This window comes from Macaca mulatta, chromosome 16 (genome assembly GCF_049350105.2).
Source record: "Macaca mulatta isolate MMU2019108-1 chromosome 16, T2T-MMU8v2.0, whole genome shotgun sequence".
NCBI lineage: Eukaryota > Metazoa > Chordata > Mammalia > Primates > Cercopithecidae > Macaca > Macaca mulatta.
In genome coordinates, this window is record NC_133421.1 from 20,211,713 (window position 1) to 20,235,187 (window position 23,475).

Genomic DNA, 23,475 nt, shown 5'->3' on the forward strand with positions numbered 1-23,475 from the left:
ACCACCACGCCTGGCTAATTTTTTTTGTATTTTTTTAGTGGAGACGGGGTTTCACTGTGTTAGCCAGGATGGTCTCAATCTCCTGACCTTGTGAGCCACCGCACCCAGCCTGTGTGGCCTTTTTATAAAGAATTAAATATACACCTACTATATGATCCAGCCATTCCACTCTTAGGAATTTATCAGGAGATAAGAAAGCATGTGGCTGGGAGCGTAATTCCAACACTTTGGGAGGCCGAGGTGGGCAGATCACCTGAGGTCAGGAGTTGAAGACCAGCTTGGCCAACATGACAAAACCCCATCTCTACCAAAAATATGAAAATTAGCCAGGCGTGGTGGCACATGACTGTAATCCCAGCTACTTGGGAGGCTGAGGCAGGAGAATCGCTTGAACCTGGGAGGTGGAGGTTCACGCCACTGCACTCCAGCCTGGGCAACAGAGTTAGACTCTGTCTCAAAAAAAGAAAGAAAGAAAGAAAGAAAACATGTGCCCATACAGAGTATCTGTGTATGAATGTTCACAGCAGCTTTGTGACAACCAAAAACTAGAAACAACCAGAAAACTCAGCAATACATAAATGGATACACTGTGATCTATTCACACAGTAGAATATTACTCAGCAATGAAAGAGAATGAACTATTGATGTTATTCCATGGATGAATCTCCAAAACATGCTGCGTAAAATAAGACAAAATGGCCAGGTAGCTCATACCTTTAATCCCAGCACTTGGGGAGGTCGAGGTGGGAGGATCACTTGAGGTCAGGAGTTCGAGACCAGTCTGGCCAACATGGTAAAACCCCATCTCTACTAAAAATACAAAAATTAGCCAGATGTGGTGGTGCATGACTGTAGTTCCAGCTATTTGAGAAGCTGAGGCCAGAGAATCACTTGAACCCGGGAGGCAGAGGTTGCAGTGAGCTGAGAAATCCCGCTACTGCACTCCAGTCTGGGCAAAAGAGCAATACTCCATCTTTAAAAAAAAAAAAAAAAAAAAAAGACAAAAGCAACTTTATGATTTCATTTACATGAAATTCTAGATAGGTGAAACTATGGTGACAGAAAGCAGATCAGCCGTTGCCTGGGGCCGGAAGGAAAAATCACTAAGGAGCATAAGGAGATGCTTGTGGTGATAACGTTCCTTGTCTTGATTGTGCTGATGCTTATATGGGCACATATAGCCTTCAGAGCTCATGAAATTATATACTTTAGATACGCACAGTTTCTTGTATCTCAATTTCACCCCCCTAAAACTATTAAGAAATTTGTGCTTAATACTTTGGTGAGCATTTTATGCCCTTTGCCCATGTAGTTGGTTCTCACTGGTAGTTAGGCAGAGGCAGGTAGAATTAGCAGCTTCAGGTGAGACAGAGCTGAGCGCAGTTTCCTTCACTCAGTCAGGCTCTCCCGGCCGGTGGCTTGTTAAGCCTGGTCTGTTAGACCAGGCCAGGCCGCTGCCCTTCTTTGGTGCTGCCGCCAAGGGAAGTGTTTGGCGTGTGGGGTCTCTACAGTTAGTCCTGGGTCCTAGTGTGAGGCTGTTTTATTCTCTCTTTTCTTTATTCCTTTGGGAGACAACATTCTACTTATGTTCTCTTAATGTTTTGTCCCCTAAGCATTAGCAGAACCCAGGGCTGCATGAGTTTTGAGTTTGTGTCTGGTGTTTTCCCTCAGGGCACAGTCTTTTGCTGAGCGCCTGCGCCTGGGAATTGCAGTGATTCATGGAGAGGCGCAGGATGCCGAGTCGGACTTGGTGGATGGACGGCATTCCCCACCCATGGTCAGAAGTGTGGCTGCCATCCACCCCAGCCTGGAGATCCCCAGTAAGTGTGCTGCTGCCTCTTTCCCACTTTCCTCTGATTTTAAGGCTGACTAAACTGTTGTGTGTGTGGTTTTTTCCCTCATTCTTCATTTTTTTTTAAGTTGTCAAAGACTGATTAACACCTTTCTTGGCCGGATAGTAGCGAATGCACTTCTGATTACCTTGTAAATTGCAGGGCCCTTTAGAAGCAGTCCATCCTTCTTTGCAAGACCTGTGAAAATGTTTGGACTATCGAGACAGTTACGATGCTTCAGGGAAGTCCATTCATTCATTCAGCAGTATATCCTAGAGTGTAGTTGAACATAAAAGCAAGAAGCTTTTTTATGTACAAAGTTATTGACTGTGATGTTGTTTTTAATGCAAAATATCAGAAAGGTTTAAATGGTTTGCCAGAGGGTAGGGCTTGGTAAATTCTATTGTGTCAGTACAGCTAATTATGCAGCCCTTTGAAATAATCAAGACTATCTGGAAACAAGAGAAAAATCTATGGAATATATATGAACAAGGCAGAATGCAAGATTGTATACCTATTTGTCTTAGTTCAGGCTGCTATGACAAAATACCTTAGACTGGGTAATATAAACAACAGAAATTTATTGCTCACAGTTCTAGAGGCTGTGAAGGTCAAGACAAAGGCGCCAGCACTGACCTTGTGATGGGCTGGGCACGGCGGCTCACGCCTGTAATTCCAGCACTTTGGGAGGCCGAGGCAGGTGGATCACCTGAGGTCAGGAGGTCGAGGCCAGCCTGATCAACATGGAGAAACCCCATCTCTACTAAAAATACAAAATTAGCCGAGCGTGGTGGCACATGCCTGTAATCCCAGCTTCTCAGGAGGCTGAGGCAGGAGAATCGCTTGAACCCGGGAGATGGAGGTTGCGGTGAGCCGAAATCACGCCATTGCACTCCGGCCTGGGCAACAGGAGCGAAACTCCATCTCAAAAAAAAAAGATAAAGGCGCCAGCAGATTTGGTGTCCATTGAGGGCCTGTTCCTCGCAGATGGTACCTTCTTGCTGCATCCTCATATGGTGGAGAAAGGTGGAAGACTCCCTCAAGCCTCTCCGACAAGGGCACTGACACCCTTTGTAGAGCAGAGTCCTAACAAACTAGTCACCTCCTAAAAGCTCTACCTCTTTTTTTTTTTTTTTTTTTTTTGAGACGGAGTCTCGCTCTGTCACCCAGGCTGGAGTGCAGTGGCGCGATCTCGGCTCACCGCAAGCTCCGCCTCCTGGGTTCACACCATTCTCCTGCCTCAGCCTCCCGAGTAGCTGGGACTACAGGCGCCCGCCACCTCGCCCGGCTAGTTTTTTTGTATTTTTTTTTAGTAGAGACGGGGTTTCACCGTGTTAGCCAGGATGGTCTCGATCTCCTGACCTCGTGATCCGCCCGTCTCAGCCTCCCAAAGTGCTGGGATTACAGGCTTGAGCCACCGCGCCCGGCCAAAGCCCTACCTCTTAATACCACCACAGTGGATTCCAACATGAATTTGGAGGGACACAAAAATTCCGACCATAGCATTTTGCCCCCGCCCCTCAAAATTCATGTTCACCTTACATGCAAAATACATTCATTCTATCCTAATAGCCCCCAAAATGTTAACTCCGGGTAAGTCTTAACTTAGTTTTAGCATCACCTCAAAAGTCTGAGGTCCAGAGTCCCATCTAAATATCATCTAAATCAAATATGGCTAAGACTTCGGCTCTGGGATTCACTCTGAGGCACATTTCTCTCGGGCTGTGAGCCTGTGAAATCAAACAGGTTGTATGCTTCCAAAGTGCAATGGTGGGACAGACATTGGATAGACATTCCCATTCCAGAAAGGAGAAGTGAGGCCCGGTATGGTGGTTCACACTTGTAGTCCCAGTGTTTTGGGTGGCCAAGGTGGGTGGGTTGCTTGAAGCCAGGAGTTCAAGACCAGAAGGGAGAAGTAGGAAGAAAGGAGTGACAGAAAAACCCAACCAGACAAACAACATTAAATCTTAAGGCTTAAGAATAATTTTTGGGCCGGGCGCGGTGGCTCACACCTGTAATCCCAGCACTTTGGAAGGCCGAGGCGGGCGGATCACAAGGTCAGCAGATCGAGACCATGGTGAAACCCCGTCTCTACTAAAAATAGAAAAAATTAGCCGGGCGCAGTGGCGGGCGCCTGTAGTCCCAGCTACTCGGGAGGCTGAGGCAGGAGAATGGCGTGAACCCGGGAGGCAGAGCTTGCGGTGAGCCGAGATTGCGCCACTGCACTCCAGCCTGGGCGACAGAGCGAGACTCCGTCTCAAAAAAAAAAAAAAAAAAAAAAAAAAAGAATAATTTTTGACTCAAAGCCCCGCCTTCCACAAAAACTAGGGCAGGGGTTGGTCCTGCAAAGCGCTGGATGGCCCCACTCCCACAGCTTTGCTGGGAGCAGCCCATGCAGCAGCGCTCGGTCATTGGAGTCTCATGCCTGCATCTCTCAGGCTGGAGTTGCATGCTAGTGGTTCTACCAGTCTTGGGTCTTGGGGTGGCCCTGCCCCCACGACTCCACTGGGCTTTGCCCTAGTGAGGGCTCTCTGGTGGCCCTGCCCGTGACAGTTCTCTGCTTGGACCCTGGCATTCTTTGGGGCATCCTTTGAAGTCTGGGTAGAGGTAAGTGTGCCCCCACAGCTCGTTCACTCTGTGCACTGTGGAGATGGCACTGCACGGACACCACTGTGGTTTGTTGCCTGTGCCTTCTAGAGGGGTGGCCCGAGCCATAGTTGGGCCTGCTTGAGCTACAGCTGGAGTGGGTAAGGAGCACTCTGGAATGTGGGAAGTGGAACCTTGAAATTGTTCTGCCCCCAAGACCCTGGCATTCTGGGCTTATGATGAGATGGGCAGCCACAAAGATCTCAGAAATGCCTTTGGAGTCATTGCTTTACTGTCTTGATGAATAGCATTGGGTTCTTTTATTTATTTATTTATTTATTTATTTATTTTTTGAGACAAGTTCTCACCCCGTCACCCAGGCTGGAGTGCAGTGGTGTGATCATGGCTCATTGCAGCCTCACCTCCTGGGCTCAAGCAGTCCTCCCACTTCAGCCTCATGAGTAGCTGGAACTACAGGCACTTGCCACCACACTTGGTTAATTTTTGTGTTTTTTGTAGACAAAGTTTTACCGTGTTGCCCAGGCTGGTCTTTAACTCCTGAGCTCAAGTGATCCACCCGCCTCAGCTTCCCAAAGTACTTAAGGTGTGAGCCGCTACTCCTGGCCATCTGGCTTCTTTCTATCCATACTAATCTCCTTATCAAATGTTTGCTTGGTGGCTGGGCGTGGTGTAATCCCAGCACATTGGGAGGCCAAGGCAGGCGGATCACGAGGTCAGGAGATCAAGACCAGCCTGGCCAACATGGTGAAACCCCATCTCTACTAAAAACATAAAAATTGGCATGGTGGTGCATGCCATAAATCCCAACTACTCGGGAGGCTGAGGCAGGAGAATCGCTCGAACCAGGGAGTCGGAGGTTGCAGTGCGCCGAGATCCGAGATTGTGCCACCATACTCCAGCCTGGCGACAGAGTGAGACAACATCTCAAAGACAGATCTTGATCTGTCTTCCAAGCTAGAGTGCAGTGGTGGATCAGAGCTCACTGAAGCCTCGACTTCCGGGGCCCAAGCCATTCTGCCACCTCAGCCTCCCAAGTAGCTGGGACTATAGGTGTGTGCTACCAGGTCTGGCAAATTTATTTTATTTTATTTTTATTTTTTTTGTAGAGATGGAGTCTTGCTTTGTTGCCTAGACTGGTCACATACTCTTGAGCTCAAGCAATCCTCCCTCCTTGGCCTCCCAAACTGTTGGAATTACAGGCCTGAGCCATTGCATCCAGGCTTGCTTTTACATTCTTTTTTTTTTTTTTTTTTTTTGAGATGGTGTCTCGCTCTTTCACCCAGGCTGGAGTGCAGTGGCACGATCTCAGCTCCGCCTCCCAGGTTCACGCCATTCTCCTGCCTCACCCTCCCGAGTAGCTGGGACTACAGGCGCCCGCCACCATGCCCGGCTAATTTTTTTGTATTTTTAGTAGAAACAGGGTTTCACCGTGTTAGCCAGGATGGTCTCGATCTCCTGACCTCGTGATCCACCCATCTCGGCCTCCCAAAGTGCTAGGATTACAGGCGTGAGCCACTGCACCCGGCCTCTTTTACATTCTTTACAAGATGGCCAGGCTGGAATATTTGGAAATATATTTTCCAAATATTTAAGTTCTACTTTCCCTTTGATAATAAATCTCATCTTTAATTCATCTTCTTGGATTTTAGTATAAGCAGTCAAAAGCAGCCATGCACCCACTCTTTTGCCAAAGATTCTATTTCACTGCCCTTTTTTTTTTGAGATGAAGTCTCACTCTGTCACCCAGGCTGGAGTGCAGTGGTGCAATCTCGGCTTACTGCAACCTCCGGCTCCTGGGTTCAAACAATTCTTGTGCCTCGGCCTCCTGAATAGGTGGGACTACAGGCACACACCACCATGCCTGGCTCATTTTTGTATTTTCAACAGAGATGACATTTCACCGTGTTGGCCAGGTTGGTCTCAAAACTCCTGACCTCAAGTGGTCTGCCTGCCTCGACTTCCCAAAGGGCTGGGATTACAGACATGAGGCACCACACCCGACCTTTTTTTTCTTTTTTTTTGAGACAGTGTTTTACTCTTTTGCCCAGGCTGGAGTGCAGTGGTGTGATCATGGCTCACAGCAACAGCCTTGACCTCCTGGGCTCAATCGATCCTCCCACCTCAGTCTCCCAAGTAGCTGGGACTGCAGGCGTGTGCCACCATGTCTGGCTAATTTTTGTGTTTTGTGTAGAGATGGGGTTTTGCCATGTTGCCCAGGTCAGTTTTGAACTCTTGGGCTCAAGGGATCCTTCCACCTCAGCCTCCCAAAGTGCTGAAATTACAGGTGTGAGCCACCATGACCAGCCTACTGTCTGTTTTTCTACTAGCATTATGATCATGACCACTTAGATCATTTCCAAGAAGACTGAGGCTTTCTTTACAACTGTTCTCTTCTTCTGAGCCTGTCTTAGTCTATTTTGTGTTGCTGTAACAGACTACCTAAGACTGGGTATTCTATAAAGAAGACACATTTATTTAGCTCGTAGTTCTTCAGGCTGGGAAGTTAAAGAGCATAGCATCATATCTGGCAGTTTCCGGTGAGGGCCACACACTAGGTTGAAACATGGTGGAGAAGAAAAGTGAGCAGGCGGGTACAGAGAGATCACATGGCAAGAGAGGAAATGAGAGAGTCTGGGAAGCCAAACTTGTTCTTATAATAACCTGCTCTCATGGGAACTAAGTGCCCTGAGAGCAAGAACTCACCCCCATAGGAAGACATTAATCCATTCATGAAAGATCTGCCTCTGTGACCCAAACATCTCCCACTAGGCCCCACTTCTCAATAGTGCACACTGGGGATCAAATTTTTTCTTTTTTCTTTTTTTTTTCTGAGATGGAATCTTGCTCCATCACCCAGGCTGGAGTGCAGTGGTGTGATTTTGGCTCACTGCAACCTCCGCCTCCTGGGTTCAAGAAATTCTCCTGCCTCAGCCTCCCAAGTAGCTGAGACTACAGGTGCCCACCGCCACACCCGGCTAATTTTTTGTATTTTAATAGAGATGGGGTTTCACCTTGTTGCCCAGGCTGGTTGTGAACTGAGCTCAGGCAATCCACCCACCTCAGCCTCCCAAAGGGCTGGGATTACAGGCGTGAGCCACTGTGCCTGGCCCAAATTTTTAACATAAGTTTTGGTGGAGATAAAGTACATCCAAACCATAGCAGAGCCCTCACCAGAGCTCCCCTTTACAGTCTGTATGTAGCAATACAGTCTTTTTCTAGCCTTTTCCTCTTCTAGCCTCTGCCCATTACCCAGTTCCAAAGCCACTCCTGCATTGGTAGGTATTTGATACAGTAGCAACTCACTTCTCAGTACCAATTTCTGTCTTAGTTTGTTAAGGCTGTTATAACAAAATACCTCAGACTTGGTAATTTTTTTTTTTTTTTTTTTTTTTGAGTTGGAGTTTCGCTCTTGTTGCCCAGGCTGGAGTGCAATGATGCAATCTTGGCTCACCACAACCTCCACCTCCCGAGTTCAAGTGATTCTCCTGCCTCAGCCTCCCAAGTAGCTGGGATTACAGGCGTGCGCCACCACGCCTGGCTAATTTTTGTATTTTTAGTAGAGACAGAGTTTCTCCATGATGGTCAGGCCGGTCACTAACCCCCGACTTCAGGTGATCTGTCCACCTCAGCCTCCCAAAGTGCTGGGATTACAGGCATGAGCCACCGCACCCGGCCAGACTAGGTAATTTATAAACAACAGAAATTAATTGCTTACAGTTCTGGAGGCTGGGAAGTCCTGGATTAAAGCACCAACAGATTGGTGTCAGGGGAGGGCTCACTCTGCTCCTGAGGTGGCACCTTGTTGCTGTGTCCTCACATGGTGGAAGGAGCAAGGCAGCTCTCTGTAAGGGCACTAATCCTGTTCATGAAGGCAGAGGCCTTGGGACTTAATCATTTCCCAAAGGCCCCAGCTGTTAATACTATCACATTGGGTATTAGGTTCCAACATAGCATTTTGAGAGGACACCATCTTTAGACCACAGCACTCTCTTTGTCTATGCAAGAACCAGGAGGGAATATGAAGAATGAATGTAGTTGGGTTGGGGTGGTAGAGTTATGCATGAATTTGTTTTTGTGTTTAAGAAACTTCCCCATGCCTTAGTAACATCTTCTAAGTTTAAAAAAAAAAATGCCACCTTTGAGTTGTTGGGGAGGAACCCTAACCCCCGGCCCTCATAGATTCAGTGTTTGGTGGCATATGGACTAAACTGGCGAAAGACAGATGAGGAAGAGGAAAGACAGTTTAACCACATACATACAGATGTGTGTGATGAAACTCTTTTGTGTGGGTCACAAAAATGTGACCTAAAGAAGTGGTCAGAGTGTGGGGCTTATATAGCATCTTAAGAGGGGAACAGGAGGGGCAGAAAAGACCCGTGTGGGAAAACAGATGACTTCTTTTTTTTTTTTTTTTTTTTTGAAACACTGTTTTGCCCAGCCTGGAGTGCAGTGGTGCAATTGTGGCTCACTGCAACCCCTGCCTCCCAGGTTCAGGCGATTCTCCTGCCTCAGCCTCCCAGGTAGCTGGGACTACCGGTACGTCCACCATGCCCAGGTAATTTTTGCATTTTGTTTTTGTTTTGTTTGTTTGTAGAGATGGGGTTTCGCTATGTTTGCCAGGCTGGTCTCAAACTCCTGACCTCAAGTGATTCACCCGCCTCAGCCTCCCAAAGTGCTGGGATTACAGGCGCCTGGCCCAGATGACTTCTTAATAGGGGAAGAGGAGGAGGGAGGGGACTGATGGGAAGTGGGTGCTGAGGAGAATAGATGGGAGGGAGGCTAGTTTTTGACAGCATCTGTTTAGGTGTGGTCTGGACTTCTTCTAGTCTTAAGCGATAAGAGTCAGTCTTCCCTGGTGTTCCCAGGGAGGGGATTTATCACAGTTGAATTCTTTTGAGTTATTTTGTGAGGCTCTGCTTTTCAGCATATAAGGGACTTCAGGAACTCAAATGCTTTCAGCTCAAAATAATTTTTAGGTCACAGAGGTATGTTCTGGACTGTCAGGTTTTTGCCTTGCCTAGGAGTTTGCTCATTTATAAATAGAGAAAAAAAAAAAAAAAAACAGAGAAGGAACTAGTGTGGCTGGGATAGCCATGAAGAAGCTGGAATTCCAGCTGTACTTTGTAGATTGCAGCTGAGGTAGAAATGGAAGGCCATCTGGGCAGGGGTTAAATCTCCTGAGGGGTGGGGGACTGAGCTTGAGTTTGCGTCTGGCTCCATCACTTATCGGCTGTATGTCCTTGGGCCTGTTGCTTTTCTAAAAAAGAGCGACAACAAGAGGCCGTCCTCAGAGTTGGCCTATCATAGGCCAAGATGGTGGAGAGCCCAGGACGAGCCCTCAGGACCCAGCGCTGCCTGCCTTATGTGAGTGAGATAGGACTGCAGTGATGAGATGTTCAGTGATGGGCCATGGTGTGGCCAGGAAGACACTAACTTGACTACCAGGAGGCCCCAGAAGGGAGGAGATGGACTAAGATAGCAGTATCTGCGAGGAGCCGACCGAGGAGGACTTTGAATACCAGTAAATACACTCGCGTCCTAGAAGGTGGCCAGCAAAGGCTCTTGATCTAGGCCATTTAGTGTTCAGCAGGCCAGGCCTGCATCTGTGTTTGGGATAGGTTGCATGGAAGAGAAGCTGGAAGTGCAGAGGCCAGATCCGGGAGGCTGATGAAGTTGAGCAGGCACATGGGAGGGGAGCTTGATCTCTTGGGCTGTGCTGTCTAGCCGAGTGGCCACCGACTACGTGTGGCTCCTGCACACTGGGAATGGGGTGGGGAGGAGTGGGAGTGTGAAGGACACACACCCCTAATCTGAAAACCTTATTGTAAATATCTCATTAGTGAAGTTGTATTGATTCTGTGTTAAAATGGTAATATTTTGATATATTGAATCAAATCAAACATGTTATTAAAATTAATTTTACCTTTTTTGTGCTTTTGTAATGTGGCTACTAGAAAATCTAAAATTGCTTATGTGGCTTACATTCGTCACTGTGTATTTCTGTTACGCATTGTTGCTCTAGGGGGTGGTAGCAAAGGGAGTGAAAGGGACAGAGCACTTTGAGAAATGTTAAAAAGACGACGGGAGGGAGGCCAGGTACATTGGTGCACACCGTTAATCCCAGCACTTTGGAAGGCTGACGTGGAAGATTTGCTTGAGCCCAGGAGTTTGAGACCAGCCTGGGCAACACAGCACAACCCCATTTCTACAAAAAGTTTAAAAATTATCCAGGTGACTGGGTACGGTGGCTCACGCCTGTAATCCCAGCACTTTGGGAGGCCGAGGCGGGTGGATCATGAGGTCAGGAGTTCGAGACCAACCTGACCAACATGGTGAAACCCTGTCTCTACTAAAAATATAAAAATTAGCTGTTTTTGGTGGCGCGTGCCTGTAATCCCAGCCACTCAGGAGGAAGAGTCAGGAGAATCACTTGAACCCAGGAGGCGGAGGTTGCAGTGAGCTGAGATTGTGCCACTGCACTCCAGCCTGGGCAATAGAGTGAGACTACCTCTCAAAAATAAATAAATAAATAAAATAAGCCAGGCATAGTGGTGTGCCTGTAATCCCAGCTACTTGAGAGTGAGGTGAAAGGATCACTTGAACCCAGGAAGTCGAGGCTGCAGTGAGCCATGATGGTGCCACTGCACTCCAGCCTGGGTGACAGAGTGAAACCCTGTCTCTAAAAAAGATGGCAGGAGGGAATGAACATTTTTAATGTTTTAGTCTCCAGTACAGCCCTTTTAATTGAGTGATGATTTTCCATTTTATAGATAAACAGGGTCAGAAAGAGCAAGCAACTTCCCTGCAGTCGCATAGTGACAAGCTGGACTTGTCTGACTAAAACCTGTGCTTTTGCTACTGTGCTCATGGGTCTCTTGGACTTAGTGATGGGGATTTAAGGAGGAGAAAGGCAGGAGATAGAGCCAGGGTTCAGGATTTGGGGCTGGGAAGGTGTTAATAAAGCGTTTGGCTCAGGGCCTCAAAGCCTTTTGCTTGTGTGTGCATTTCTCACAGCCTCACATGCCCAGGCTGTTGGTGCTGGGGATTAGGCCTGGGGCTGCTGCTCCCTTTCAGAATTCTTGCCTGGCCTCAGAGGGGCCTGTATCTAGGAACCTCAGCAGAACCCTGCAAGGGCTGGCTGGGACCATTGGTGAGATGTGCCATGCCCAGGAGGCATGGACGAATATATGTTCCTTTTCAGTCCTGCAAGCGTGTGGGCTGTGATGAGGAACGCGTTGGCAGTCTTTAGATGAACGCTGCTCCTTTGGAACTTGCTGGGTGTTAGCTTTCGGTGTGGCCTTAGGGAGTGGACTCTGGACTGCAGACACTGAACTAGAGGTTTCCCATTTGGAAATGAGGTCTTGGGACTGGATGATCTCTATGTTCTTTCTAATATTTCTTTTTTTTTTTTTTTTTTTTTTTTTTTTGAGACGGAGTCTCACTCTGTCGCCCAGGCTGGAGTGCAGTGGTGCAATCTTGGCTCACTGCAAGCTCCGCCTCCTGGGTTCACGCCATTCTCCTGCCTCAGCCTCCAGAGTAGCTGGGACTATAGGTGCTCGCCAGTACACCTGGCTAATTTTTTGTATTCTTTAGTAGAGACGGGGTTTCACTGTGTTAGCCAGGATGGTCTCGATCTCCCAACCTCGTGATCCGCCCGCCTTGGCCTCCCAAAGTGCTGGGTTTACAGGCGTGAGCCACCGCGCCCAGCAATATTTCTTTACTCATGTGATCTTTATGTTTCATTCATAATTTTAATTATAATGTTTCTAAGTTTATGTTTTGACTCAAGTAGTGATCATTACAGGCCGTCTTTGGGAATGCAGAATTTTAGTTTCACAGATCCTAAATATTGGATTGTTTTTATACATTTGATGATTTGACACCCTACATAGAATGGTTTTTTAAGGTACTAGCAAATAATATATGAAGGGAAAAGAAAGCATTCTTCCTGCAACATCTCGAATATAAAGATTTTGTTATTTAGTATTAGATTCTAAAAATTATTTTGTATCCTCTGATTTCTTATAGATAAAACTATGCCTACTAAAAAACAATGAAAATACTTTTTCAGAATATAAACACTATATATAATATTTGAAAATATTACAATCCATAAAAGTTAGAAGAAAATAATAATTAGTGCTTGATCTCACTATTCAAAGACACACCACTTTAATTTGGTGAGCCTCCTTTTAGTTTTTCATAGAGCTGTGATGCATGCTTAATGCATAATTGTGCATGTTGCTGCCTCCTCCTCCCAGCTTCCTGACATGTCGTCTCAGGTCATCAGAAACTTCCAAAAGAAACAGCAATTTCTTTTTTTTTTTTTTTTTCCCTTTGAGACTGAGTCTCACTTTGTCACCCAGGCTGGAGTGCAGTGGCACCATCACGGCTCACTGCAGCCTTGACCTCCCAGGCTCAAACAATTTGTCTACCTCAGCCTCTTGTAAACAGCATTTTTATGGCTGTCTAATAACCCATCATATGAATATGGCTTAGACTGCCCAACTACAGCCTAATTTGGGGTTTTTATGTTTTCTTCTGTTCTTTGCCCATATAATGTGGCAGTGAATATAATAAAACACTTTTCCCACACTTTGGCTTATTTCATTTCAAGCTTCTAAAAGTGAGATTAATGAGTCAGAAGGCATGACTATAAGGCTTTTTGTCAAATTGATTTCCTAAAGGGCTATTCATTATACTTTTTCACCGGCATTGAGGTCAAGTGTCCTGGGAGTAGGAGTGTTGAACATGTAGAAAGTCACTTCAGTTCTGGAATTTATCTTGCTTTGCTTTGTTTTGTTATACTTTTTTGTCCTCTCCTGATGCTCACCTAGGGTCACACATTGCCTCTGGTTGTCATATGTCTTTCGTCTCTTTCAATCTAGAGCAGGGGTTCTCAATTAGGGAGTGGGCATTGTCTTCTAGGGGACATTTGGAAATGTCTGGAGATAGTTTTGATTGTCACAACCAAGGGGGTGGCTACTGGCATCTAGTGATTAGAGGCCAAGCATGCTGCTAAACTTCTCACAGTACACAGGGTGTTCCCTTGCAGCATAAATATATCTGGCCCAAGACGTAAGCAGCTGAAAAGCCCCGATCTAGAACAGTCCTTTCACTTCCAGCCTGGGCGACAGAGCGAGACTCCATCTCAAAAAAAATAAAAGAAAATTGAAGTCAAAGTCATATAACATAGAATTAACCATTTTAAAGTATAAAATTTACTGCCTTTGGCCAGGCATGGTGGCTTATGCCTGTAATCCCAGTACTTTGGGAGGCCAAGGAGGGCGGATCACGAGGTCAGGAGATCGAGACCATCCTGGCTAACACGGTGAAACCCCGTCTCTACTAAAAATACAAAAAATTAGCCGGATGTGGTGGTGCGCGCCTGTAGTCCCAGCTACTCAGAGGCTGAGGCAGGAGAATGGCGTGAACCAGGGAGGCGGAGCTTGCAGCGAGCCAAGATCGCGCCACTGCACTCCAGCCTGGGCGACAAAGTGAGAGTCCGTCTCAAAAAAAAAAATTTACTGCCTTTCAGTATATTCACAGTTTTGTGCAGTTACCATTTCTTTCTAGTTTCAAAACTTCTCATTACCCCAGAAGAACACCCTGCACCCATTAAGTAGTTTCCCCATGCCCCCTTCCCCCAACCCCTGGCAACCACTCATCTCCATTCTCTTTCTGTGGATGTTTGCCTACTCTGCACATTTCATATAAATGGAATCATATAACGTGGGCTTTTGTATCGGGCTTCTTTCTCTGAGCATGTTTTGAGGTTCATCCATGGGACAGCACGTGTCAGTACTTCATTGCTTTTGATGGCTGGATAATATTTCATTGTCAGCATTTGATAGGAATTTGGGTTGTTTCCACTTTTAGCTATGCTGCTCCGTACATTCATGTATGAGTTTCTGTGTGGATAGATGGTTCATTTCTCATGGTCTATACCTGGGATCAGAATTGCTGGATCTTTTGATGTATGTTTAACTTTTTGAGGAACTGCCAGCCTTTTCTCACAGCAGCTGCACCATTTTATATTCCTACCAGTAATGTACAAAGGTTCCAGTTTCTCCACATCCTTATCAACACTTATTTTCTACTTTTTTTATTGTAGTCAGCCCAGTGGGCATAAAGTGGCATCTCATTATGATTTTGATAAACATTTCCCTAATGACTACTGATTTCATTTGTATATCTTCTTTGGAGAAATATCTATTGAAATCCTTTGCCCGTTTTTGAACTAGGTTTGTCTTTTTATTGTTGAATTATAAAAGTTATTTATATATTTTGCCATATATATAAGTGTATATATATATAATTTTTTATTTTTTTATTTTTATTATTTTTTTTTTGAGACAGGGCCTCACTGTCTCACCCAGGTTGGAGTGCAGTGGTGCAGTTGTGGCTCACTGGAGCCTTGACTTCCCGAGTTCAAGTGATCCTCTCACCTCAGCACCCCCAAGTAGCTGGGACTACTGGCATGCACCACCATGCCTTGCTAACTTTTGTATTTTTTGTAGAGACAGGGTTTCGCCATGTTGCTGAGGCTGGTCTCAAACTTCTGAGCTCAGGCAGGCAATCTGTCCGGCTCAGGCAGGCAATCTGTCCGCCTCAGCCTCCCAAAGTGCTGGAATTACAGGCGTGAGCCACCATGCCCAGCCTACTTTATATATTTTGGACACTAGACTCTTACCGGATACATGATATGCAAATATTTTCTGCCATTCTATAGGTTATTTACTTTATATTTATTTATTTATTTATTTTGAGATGGTGTCTTGCTCTGTTGCTCAGGCTGGAATGCAATGGCACAGCTACTCTCACTGCAACCTCCACCTCCTGGTTTTAAGCGATTCTCCTGCCTCAGCCTCCCAAGTAGCTGGGATTACAGGTATTACTGCTGCATCACTGCCATCCACCATGATACTGGATATGCTAGCAAGGGTAATTAGGCAAGAAAACAAAATGAAAGGCATCCAGATCAGAAAGGAAAAGTAAAACTATCTCTATTAGCAGATGACATGATCCTACCAGGCGCGCCACCATGCCTGGCTAATTTTTGTATTTTTAGTAGAGACAGGGGTTTCGCCATGTCGGCCAGGCTGGTCTCAAACTCTTGACCTCGTGATCTACCCACCTCGGCCTCCCAAAGTGCTGGGATTGTAGCCATGAGCCACCGTGCCCAGACCTCTTTTTTATTTATTTTTTATTGAGACAGGATCTCACTGTGTCACTCAGGCTGGAGTGCAATAGCATGATCTTTGCTAAGTGCAGCCTTGGAACCTCCCAGGTTCAAGTGACCCTCTTGCCTCAGCCTTCTGAGTAGCTGTGACTACAGGTGCACACCACCATGCCTGGGTAATTAAAAAAAGAAATTTATAGAGATGGGGTCTCACTGTGTTGCCCAGGATGGTCTTGAACTCCTGAGCCCAAGCAATCCTGTCTCCTCAGCCTCCCAAAGTGCTGGAATTATAGGTGCGAGTCACCACGCCCAGCCACAAAAGATTTTAATTTTGATTAAGTCCAATTTATATTTTTGTTGCTTTTCGGTATAATACCTAAGAATTCTATTTTCTTTCTTTCCTTTTTTTTTTTTTTCTTTTTTATTCTTTTGAGACAAGGTCTTGCCATGTTGCCCAGGCTGGGCTGCAGTGGCATGATCTTGGCTCACTGCAACCCCCACCTCCCAGGCTCGAGTGATCCTCCCACTTCAGCCCTCCGAGTAGCTGGGACTACAGGCATGTGCCACCACCAAACCTGGCTAATTTCTGTATTTTTTTTGTAGAGATGGTGTTTCACTTTGTTGCCCAGGCTGGTCTCAAACTCCTGGGCTCAAGAGATCCACCCAGGTCGGCCTCCCAAAGTGCTGGGATTACAGGTGTGAGCCACCGCTCCTGGCCAAGAATCCTATTTTCTTAAATTTCTTTCAGTGATGATTTGTAGTTTTCACAAGTCCTTGGTTAAATTTATTCCTAGTATTTTATTCTTTTGCCTCCTTTTGTAAATGGAATTGCTTTCTTAATTCCCTCTTTTGATTGTTCAATGCTGCTGTGTAGCAACTGATTTTGTCTGTTGATTTTCTACTTGGCAACTTGACTGAATTCGTATTTTAACTTCGGTGGGTGTATTTGTGGATTCTTGGGGATTTTCAGTAGGTAGGATCATGTCATCTGCTAATAGAGATGGTTTTACTTTTCTTTTCTGATCTGGATGCCTTTCATTTTGTTTTCTTGCCTAATTATCCTTGCTAGCATATCCAGTATCACGGTGGATGGCAGTGGTGCAGCAGGCATCCTTGTCTTGTTCCTGATCTTAGGGGAAAGCTTTTGACCTTGGGCCATAAAGTGTCAAGTCAGCTGTGGGTTTTTGTAGTTGCCCTTTATCAGATTGAGGAAATTCCCTTCTATTCCTAGTTGGTTGAATGTTTTTATCTTGAGATATTAACTTATTTAAAATTTTGTTTTACTTTTTAATATAAAAACTTTGGTGTGTGTATGTTTTATTCCAACCAGTGCTGATTCCTAAAGAAAAGCCCCCAATCACAGTTGTGGGTGATGTTGGAGGAAGGATTGCCATCATCGTGGTATGTAGACCTCTTTTATTATTTTAATTATAGTATTTGCCGTTGTTATTCTGTTGATTGATTGATGACTTGATTGATTGATTTTGTGAGTCTTGCTGTCACCCAGGCTGGATTGCAGTGGTGTGTTTTCGGCTCACTGCAACTTCTGCCTCCCAGGTTCAAACGATTCTCTTACCTCAGCCTCCCAAGTAGCTGGAATTACAGGTGCCTGCCACCATGCTTGGCTAATTTTTGTATTTTTAGTGGAGATAGGGTTTCACCATGTTGGCTAGGCTGGTCTCGAGCTCCTGACCTTGTGATCCGCCCGCCTTGGCCTCCCAAAGTGCTGGGATTACAGGCGTGAGCCACTGCACACGGCCGCCACTGCATTTAAAAAAAAAAAAAAAAACTTTTTATTTTGAAGTAATTATAGATCCACAGGAAGTACGGGGAAATACACAGGGACCTCCTGTGTATTCATTGCCCAGCATCCTCCATCTTGCTTAACTATGGTACAATAACACAGCCTGGAAATTCTCAGTGCCACAGCCACAGAGGCCCTTCAGACAGCACCAGTTGTGCATGCAGTGTATGTGTGTGTGTGTGTGTGTGTGTGTGTGTGTGTGTGCAGTCTTATCATGGGTAGCTTTGTGGAACCACCACCACAGTCAGGACACAGAATTGCTCCTTCACTGCAGGGCACCCTCATGCTTCCCTTCATAGCTACACCCACATCCTTCCCACCCAATCTGCAACCCCTGGTGTCTTTGTCCATTTTGTGCTGCTGTAACATGTAAGACTAGGTTGTTTATACAGAATAGAAGAAATTTATTCTCTAACAGCTTTAGAGGCTGGATGTCCAAATCATGGCACCAGCATTTGGTCTGGTGAGGGCCTTCTTGCTGCGTCCTCACATGGCAGAAGGCAGAAGGATAAAAAGGAATGAACTTGTCTTCAGAAGGGCAGGAAAGAGGCGAACCCACTCCCACAAGCCTTTTTATAGCGACATGAATCCATTCCTCACGGCAGAGCCCTCACAACCTGAACACTTCCCCAAAGACCCCACCTCCCAACACTGTTGCACTGGGGAATAAGTTTCCAACACATGAATTTTGGAGAGACAAAAACATTCAAGCCATAGCACTGGCAACCCATGATCTGTCCTCTGTATTTCTAATTATTATTTCAAGAATGTCATATAAATGGAATCTATGGTTTATAACCTTTTGAGTTTTGGTTAACCTGCCATGATTACCCTGAGATCCATCCAGTTTGTTTTGTATATAAATATTTTATTCCTTCTTATTGCTGGGCAGTATCCCATGGCATAGAGGTACCAGAGTTTATTTGTTGGAGGACATTTGGATGATTTCCAGGTTGGAGCTATTATACATAAAACTCACTATGTACATTCATGTATGGGTTTTTGTGTGAACAGAGTTTTGATTTCTCTGGGGTAATTGCACTTATAAATGCAGTTGTTGGTTTGCATGGTAGTTGCAAATATAGTCTTATAAGAGACTGTCAAACTGTTTGCCAAGGTGGCTGTACCATTTTACTAGTAGTACTTTTTAAGTAGTGTGTGTGTGTGTGTGTGTGTGTGTATTTTTGAGGGGGTATGGTCTGGGTCTGCTGCCCAGGTTGGAGTGCAGTGGCTTGATCACAGCTCACTGCAACTTCCACCCCATGGGCTCAAGCAATCCTCCTGCCTCAGCCTCCCAAGTAGCTAGGACTACAGGTGCGTACCACCATGCCTGGCTAGTTTTTGTTTTTGTAGAGACTGGGTTTCGCCATGTTGCTCAGGCTGGTCTTGAACGCTTGAGCTCAAGCAATCCTCCCACCTCAGCCTCCCAAAGTGCTGAGACTACAGGTGTGAGCCACCACGCCTAGCCTTTATATGTATATTTTTGATCATAGTAACTTCAGTATGCAATAAAAGAATAGAAACCACTGAACTGGGTATTTTATTATTAAAAACAATAATCATTATTATTTTTTCCATTATAATAACATGTAAAAAACATATTTCCCATATGCTCAGTGGAGAAAATTTGGAAATAAGGAAGGTAGCAAGAAGCAGCAAGGGGAAAGAGGCAACCATAATTCTATTACCCAGAGTCGAAAACATCTTTTAACACTTTTTCTGTGCATTAAAAACAAAAAAAGAAAATCATATCTCCATCATTTCTGGTGCGATCTGCATTGTGACAGCACAGTGTTGGCCAGTTATGGTGCAGAAAACAGTGCTACCCCTGGGAGCCTGGAGTGTGGTGGGAGATAGCCCGAATAGTGAGTGGCAGGTGCTGTGCAGGAGGAGGCTCGTGTGAAAGTCCTGGAGGGATGCCATGGGGCACGGTGATGGGGACGTGGGGCCGTGCTGTCTGCACAAGGCCAAATGGAAGAGCAGATTTTTCGCAATAAATGTAAGCAGACCCTTTTTTTTCCCTGGTTGTCTAACCTATTATTGTAGAAGTGCTCATATACATTCTTTTCCATCTGTGCTTTGACAGGATGACATCATTGATGATGTTGACAGCTTTCTTGCTGCAGCAGAGACCCTGAAGGAAAGAGGTGCATATAAGATCTTTGTGATGGCAACTCATGGCTTGTTGTCTTCTGACGCCCCCCGGCTGATTGAAGAGTCTGCCATTGATGAGGTAACGGTCTGGGTGTGTTCGTGAGGACAGCTGCCTGGGCTTCTGGCACATCATGATCTTTAGTTACAGAGAGTAGGGACAAGACTGAGATTGTGGTTAAGAAAGGAATCAAGGGCTGGGCGTGGTGGTTTATGCCTGTAATCCCAGCACTTTGGGAGGCTGAGACAGGCGGATTACCTGAGGTCAGGAGCCGGAGACCAGCCAACAGGGGGAAATCCCCTCTCTACTAAAAATACAAAAACTAGCCTTGCATGGTGGCGGGCACCTGTAATCCCAGCTACTTGGGAGGCTGAGGCAAGAGAATCGCTTAAACCCAGGGGGCAGTGGCTGCAGTGAGCCGAGATTGTGCCACTGCACTCTAGCCTGGACAACAGAATGAGACTCTGTCTCAAAGTAAATAAATAAATAAATAAATAAATAATAGTAATGTATACAACTCATTAGTTTTTAGAATGCTTGGAGTTGTGCAGTCATTACCATAGTTGATTTTAGAACATTTTCTTCTCCCTAGAGAGGAACACCATACCCATTAGCAGTCACTTCACATTTTCTCTCACTGCCATTAGGCCCTGGCAACCACTAATCTGCTTTCTGTCGCTCTAGATTTGCCTGTTCTGGACATTTCTTATTAATGAGATTACACAATGTGTGGTCTTTTGTGCTGGCTTCCTTCACTCAACATAATATTTTCAAGGTTCACCCATGTTGTAGCATGAATCAGTACTTCATTCCATTTTATGATCAAAGAATACTCTGTTACATGGATAGTCCACATTTTGTCTCTCTTTTCATATTTCATGTCGATAGAAATTTTTTCCACTTTTTAACTTATGCATGGTGCTGCAGTAAACATTTGTGTACAGGTTTTTGTGTAGACATCTGTTTTCCCTTCTCTTGGATGCGTACCTAGGTTTAGTACTGCTGGGTCGTACAGTAACTTCATGTTGAAACTTTTGAGGAGCTGCCAGACTGTTTTTCAAAGCAGCCGCACCATTTTACATTCCTACAGCAGTGAGTGGGGGGTTCCAGTTTCTCTGCACGCCTCCAATACTTGTTATTATCTTTTTATGCCATACCTGTCCTAGTGGGTGTGAGTATCAAATCTTAACCTAAGAAACACAGGCCGGGCGCAGTGGCTCACGCTTGTAATCCCAGCACTTTGGGAGGCTGAGGCGGGTGGATCACGAGGTCACGAGATCGAGACCATCCTGGCGAACATGGTGAAACCCTGTCTCTACTCAAAACACAAAAAAATTAGCTGGGCATGGTGGCGGGCGCCTGTAGTCCCAGCTACTTGGGAGGCCGAGGCAGGAGAATGGCATGAACCTGGGAGGCGGAGCTTGCAGTGAGCCGAGATGGCGTCACTGCACTCCAGCCTGGGTGACAGAGCGAGACTCCATCTAAAAAAAAAAATTGAAACATTGACTTGAGACATAGATCCACTGTTTTCCCGTCATGGCGAGCCTCAGATTTGAGAAGCTATCACATTTCCAGACTAAACCATGAAGCTACTTGGCTTTCTGATGCTCTGGTTTTTTTTCTCTTGCTTCACAGGTAGTGGTCACTAATACAATTCCACATGAAGTCCAGAAGCTCCAGTGCCCCAAGATTAAAACCGTGGATATCAGCATGATCCTTTCCGAGGCGATCCGTCGGATCCACAATGGGGAGTCCATGTCCTACCTTTTCAGAAACATAGGCTTAGATGACTGAACAGCTTTCCTTTAGGAAAACTCCCGAGGGCCAAACTGGAAACATAAGAGTGACTGCTTGATGGGATAGATTTCACAGGAACCGTCATGTTTGTTCCTCCCTCTCCCCTGTAACCTCTCTTCTTGTTGATTCCTATGAAGATAGACCAACTTTTTATGTCGGTTTAGGTGTTCGTGAGTTTGGGGAGCCATTTTTATAAAAGAAAAACTTTATTCTCCTCTTTTGAAAAGGTAAGACCTTGTTTTAGTGTTAACTGTTTAAAAAATAACACTTGGAATAAGATTTGTAAGCTCACAAAGTCTTTTTCTGAAGTTGCTTGAGCCAAGTGCTTAAAAAGTTAATAAAATAAAATGATCTGTATGATACCTGCAGTTGAAAAGCCAAAAAGATTATACTGTCCAGTCCAGTAAATGACATTTTTAGAGATGCTTTTGTAGACAAGCTTATGGAATATGTGATTGTATTTATTTTCCGCAACTAAAAAAGGAATAAAAACTTGTGTTTGTGTGTTTTTCTAAAACTTTGTGTTTTGGCAATCGTTTTATAACTAAAATAAAATGAAAGCTGAATCTACACACTGTGAATGTTGAAATGTTTATCAGCTTGTTTTCTCTTCTGCAGCATTGTGCGGGGATGCAGTAGCCTCCCAGAGATGTGTAATATTCTCTGTTCTGACAATTTGTCCAAGGCCCTGAAAGTTCCCGACGTGTTGTCATTTGATTGAGGAGGGAGAGGAGTTGGAATCTCAGGATGCAAGGCCACAGGCAGCAGGGGAACCAGTGAGCACCATCTGCCATTGGTCTTGGTGTGGCTTTGCTTCTCTTCCACGGCTGGCTGTTCTCTGTCATGCTCTAGGGAGATGAGATGCTGGGAGATGCGTCCCAAAGGGCAAGTGACATGACCCTTGTTGCTATCAAGGGTCTAAATATCATCTGTCTTTAGCGTTTAGGACCCTGAACTTCCCCACAGAGTCCACTGGACTCTCCTCCCCTGGAGCACTGGCACTGGGGTTTACGCCCACCTGTCCTCCCACTCAGCCTGACTTACGAAGGAAAATGTAGACTTGCTCATAAAAACTAATTTTTCTTCCTCCCCAAACACCTTAAACCTTTGCTTTCTGCTTTTCTTGTTAGAATCTGGAATAAAATAGTAGTTTATTTAGCACAAAATTAAGATCAGTCACCAGCCATGCTGGCCTTCCCTGTGCTCCACAGACAGCAGTGTGGCCCGTGAGCTTGCCCCAGTAGGCCAGGGCCTTGTTTGTGCAGAAGCACCAAGGGCTCTGCTTCTGGAAGCTGCCCAAGTATTCCATGGGCTCCTGCACCCCCAGAAGTGCCACCCTCACACCTAGTTTACTTCTGAGGAAACGGCTTTGGGGGAAAGGCGTTCTCTCCCCACGTTTTCAAATCCAGTTAATGATAGAGCTATTTACTTTGAAAAAGTGTCCTTGCTTTCTGTGAACCTGCTCCTAGAAATGGGGCCTCTCGATCTTCGGAATGAATTGGCTTAGGCCATGGGATGGGAGCTGGCGGCTTCTTTGCCAGGGTAGCTCTGTCCCTTGCAGGCTGGAGACCACCCAGTTTCTACATTTGGAAGAAGAGCTTTGGGAGCAAGGTGTCACCGCCCATGAGATTGGAGCCTGCCTGTGGTGCCGGGACCTCCCACTGTTGCTGTGAAATGAGCTGAAGAGGCTTCAGTAAGTCTCACAGCTCCAGCCTCTGCTGGGTTTGGGTTTTTTCCTACCTTCTGCTCTTTGGATGCTATCTAACCATTTGCTACTATAGATGACGGTTGAAGTCACCATGTGGTTTGGCTTTATAGCAAGTGACAGGCACTTCCTGAACAGCCATGGGGCACCCCCTGGGGTGGCTGTGCTGACACAGTGGCCCTCCATGGTTTGGGAATGGCGGTGCCGCACTAGCAGGGAGGACGGGTTCTGCTCCGGGTTCCTTGGAGATGCAGTGGACTCTCAAGCTCCTTCAGTGGGAGGTTTCCTCCTGCCACTGTGTCCAGGGAACTTTGACCTCCGTGGTTTTTCCTGGCATGTCATCCTTCATGAAGAAAAGTCATATTTACAGAAGTGAATGGAAACGTTTTATGGGAG

At 45.8% G+C, this 23,475-nt stretch overlaps 1 protein-coding gene across 16 annotated transcripts in view; it reads left to right on the forward strand.

Moving 5' to 3' along the window:
- The window catches only part of PRPSAP2 (phosphoribosyl pyrophosphate synthetase associated protein 2), a 78,542-nt gene extending 56,598 nt beyond the window's left edge, over positions 1-21,944 (forward strand). For all 16 annotated transcript variants that reach the window (XM_077970493.1, XM_077970500.1, XM_077970494.1 and 13 more), the window contains 4 exons: positions 1,672-1,820; positions 16,952-17,022; positions 19,512-19,658; positions 21,213-21,944. In XM_077970493.1, coding sequence (XP_077826619.1) covers positions 1,672-1,820; positions 16,952-17,022; positions 19,512-19,658; positions 21,213-21,371 — 526 coding nt within the window. In that variant the 3' untranslated portion in view covers positions 21,372-21,944. The remainder of the gene's footprint in view (positions 1-1,671; positions 1,821-16,951; positions 17,023-19,511; positions 19,659-21,212) is intronic.
- Positions 21,945-23,475: the final 1,531 nt, after the last annotated feature.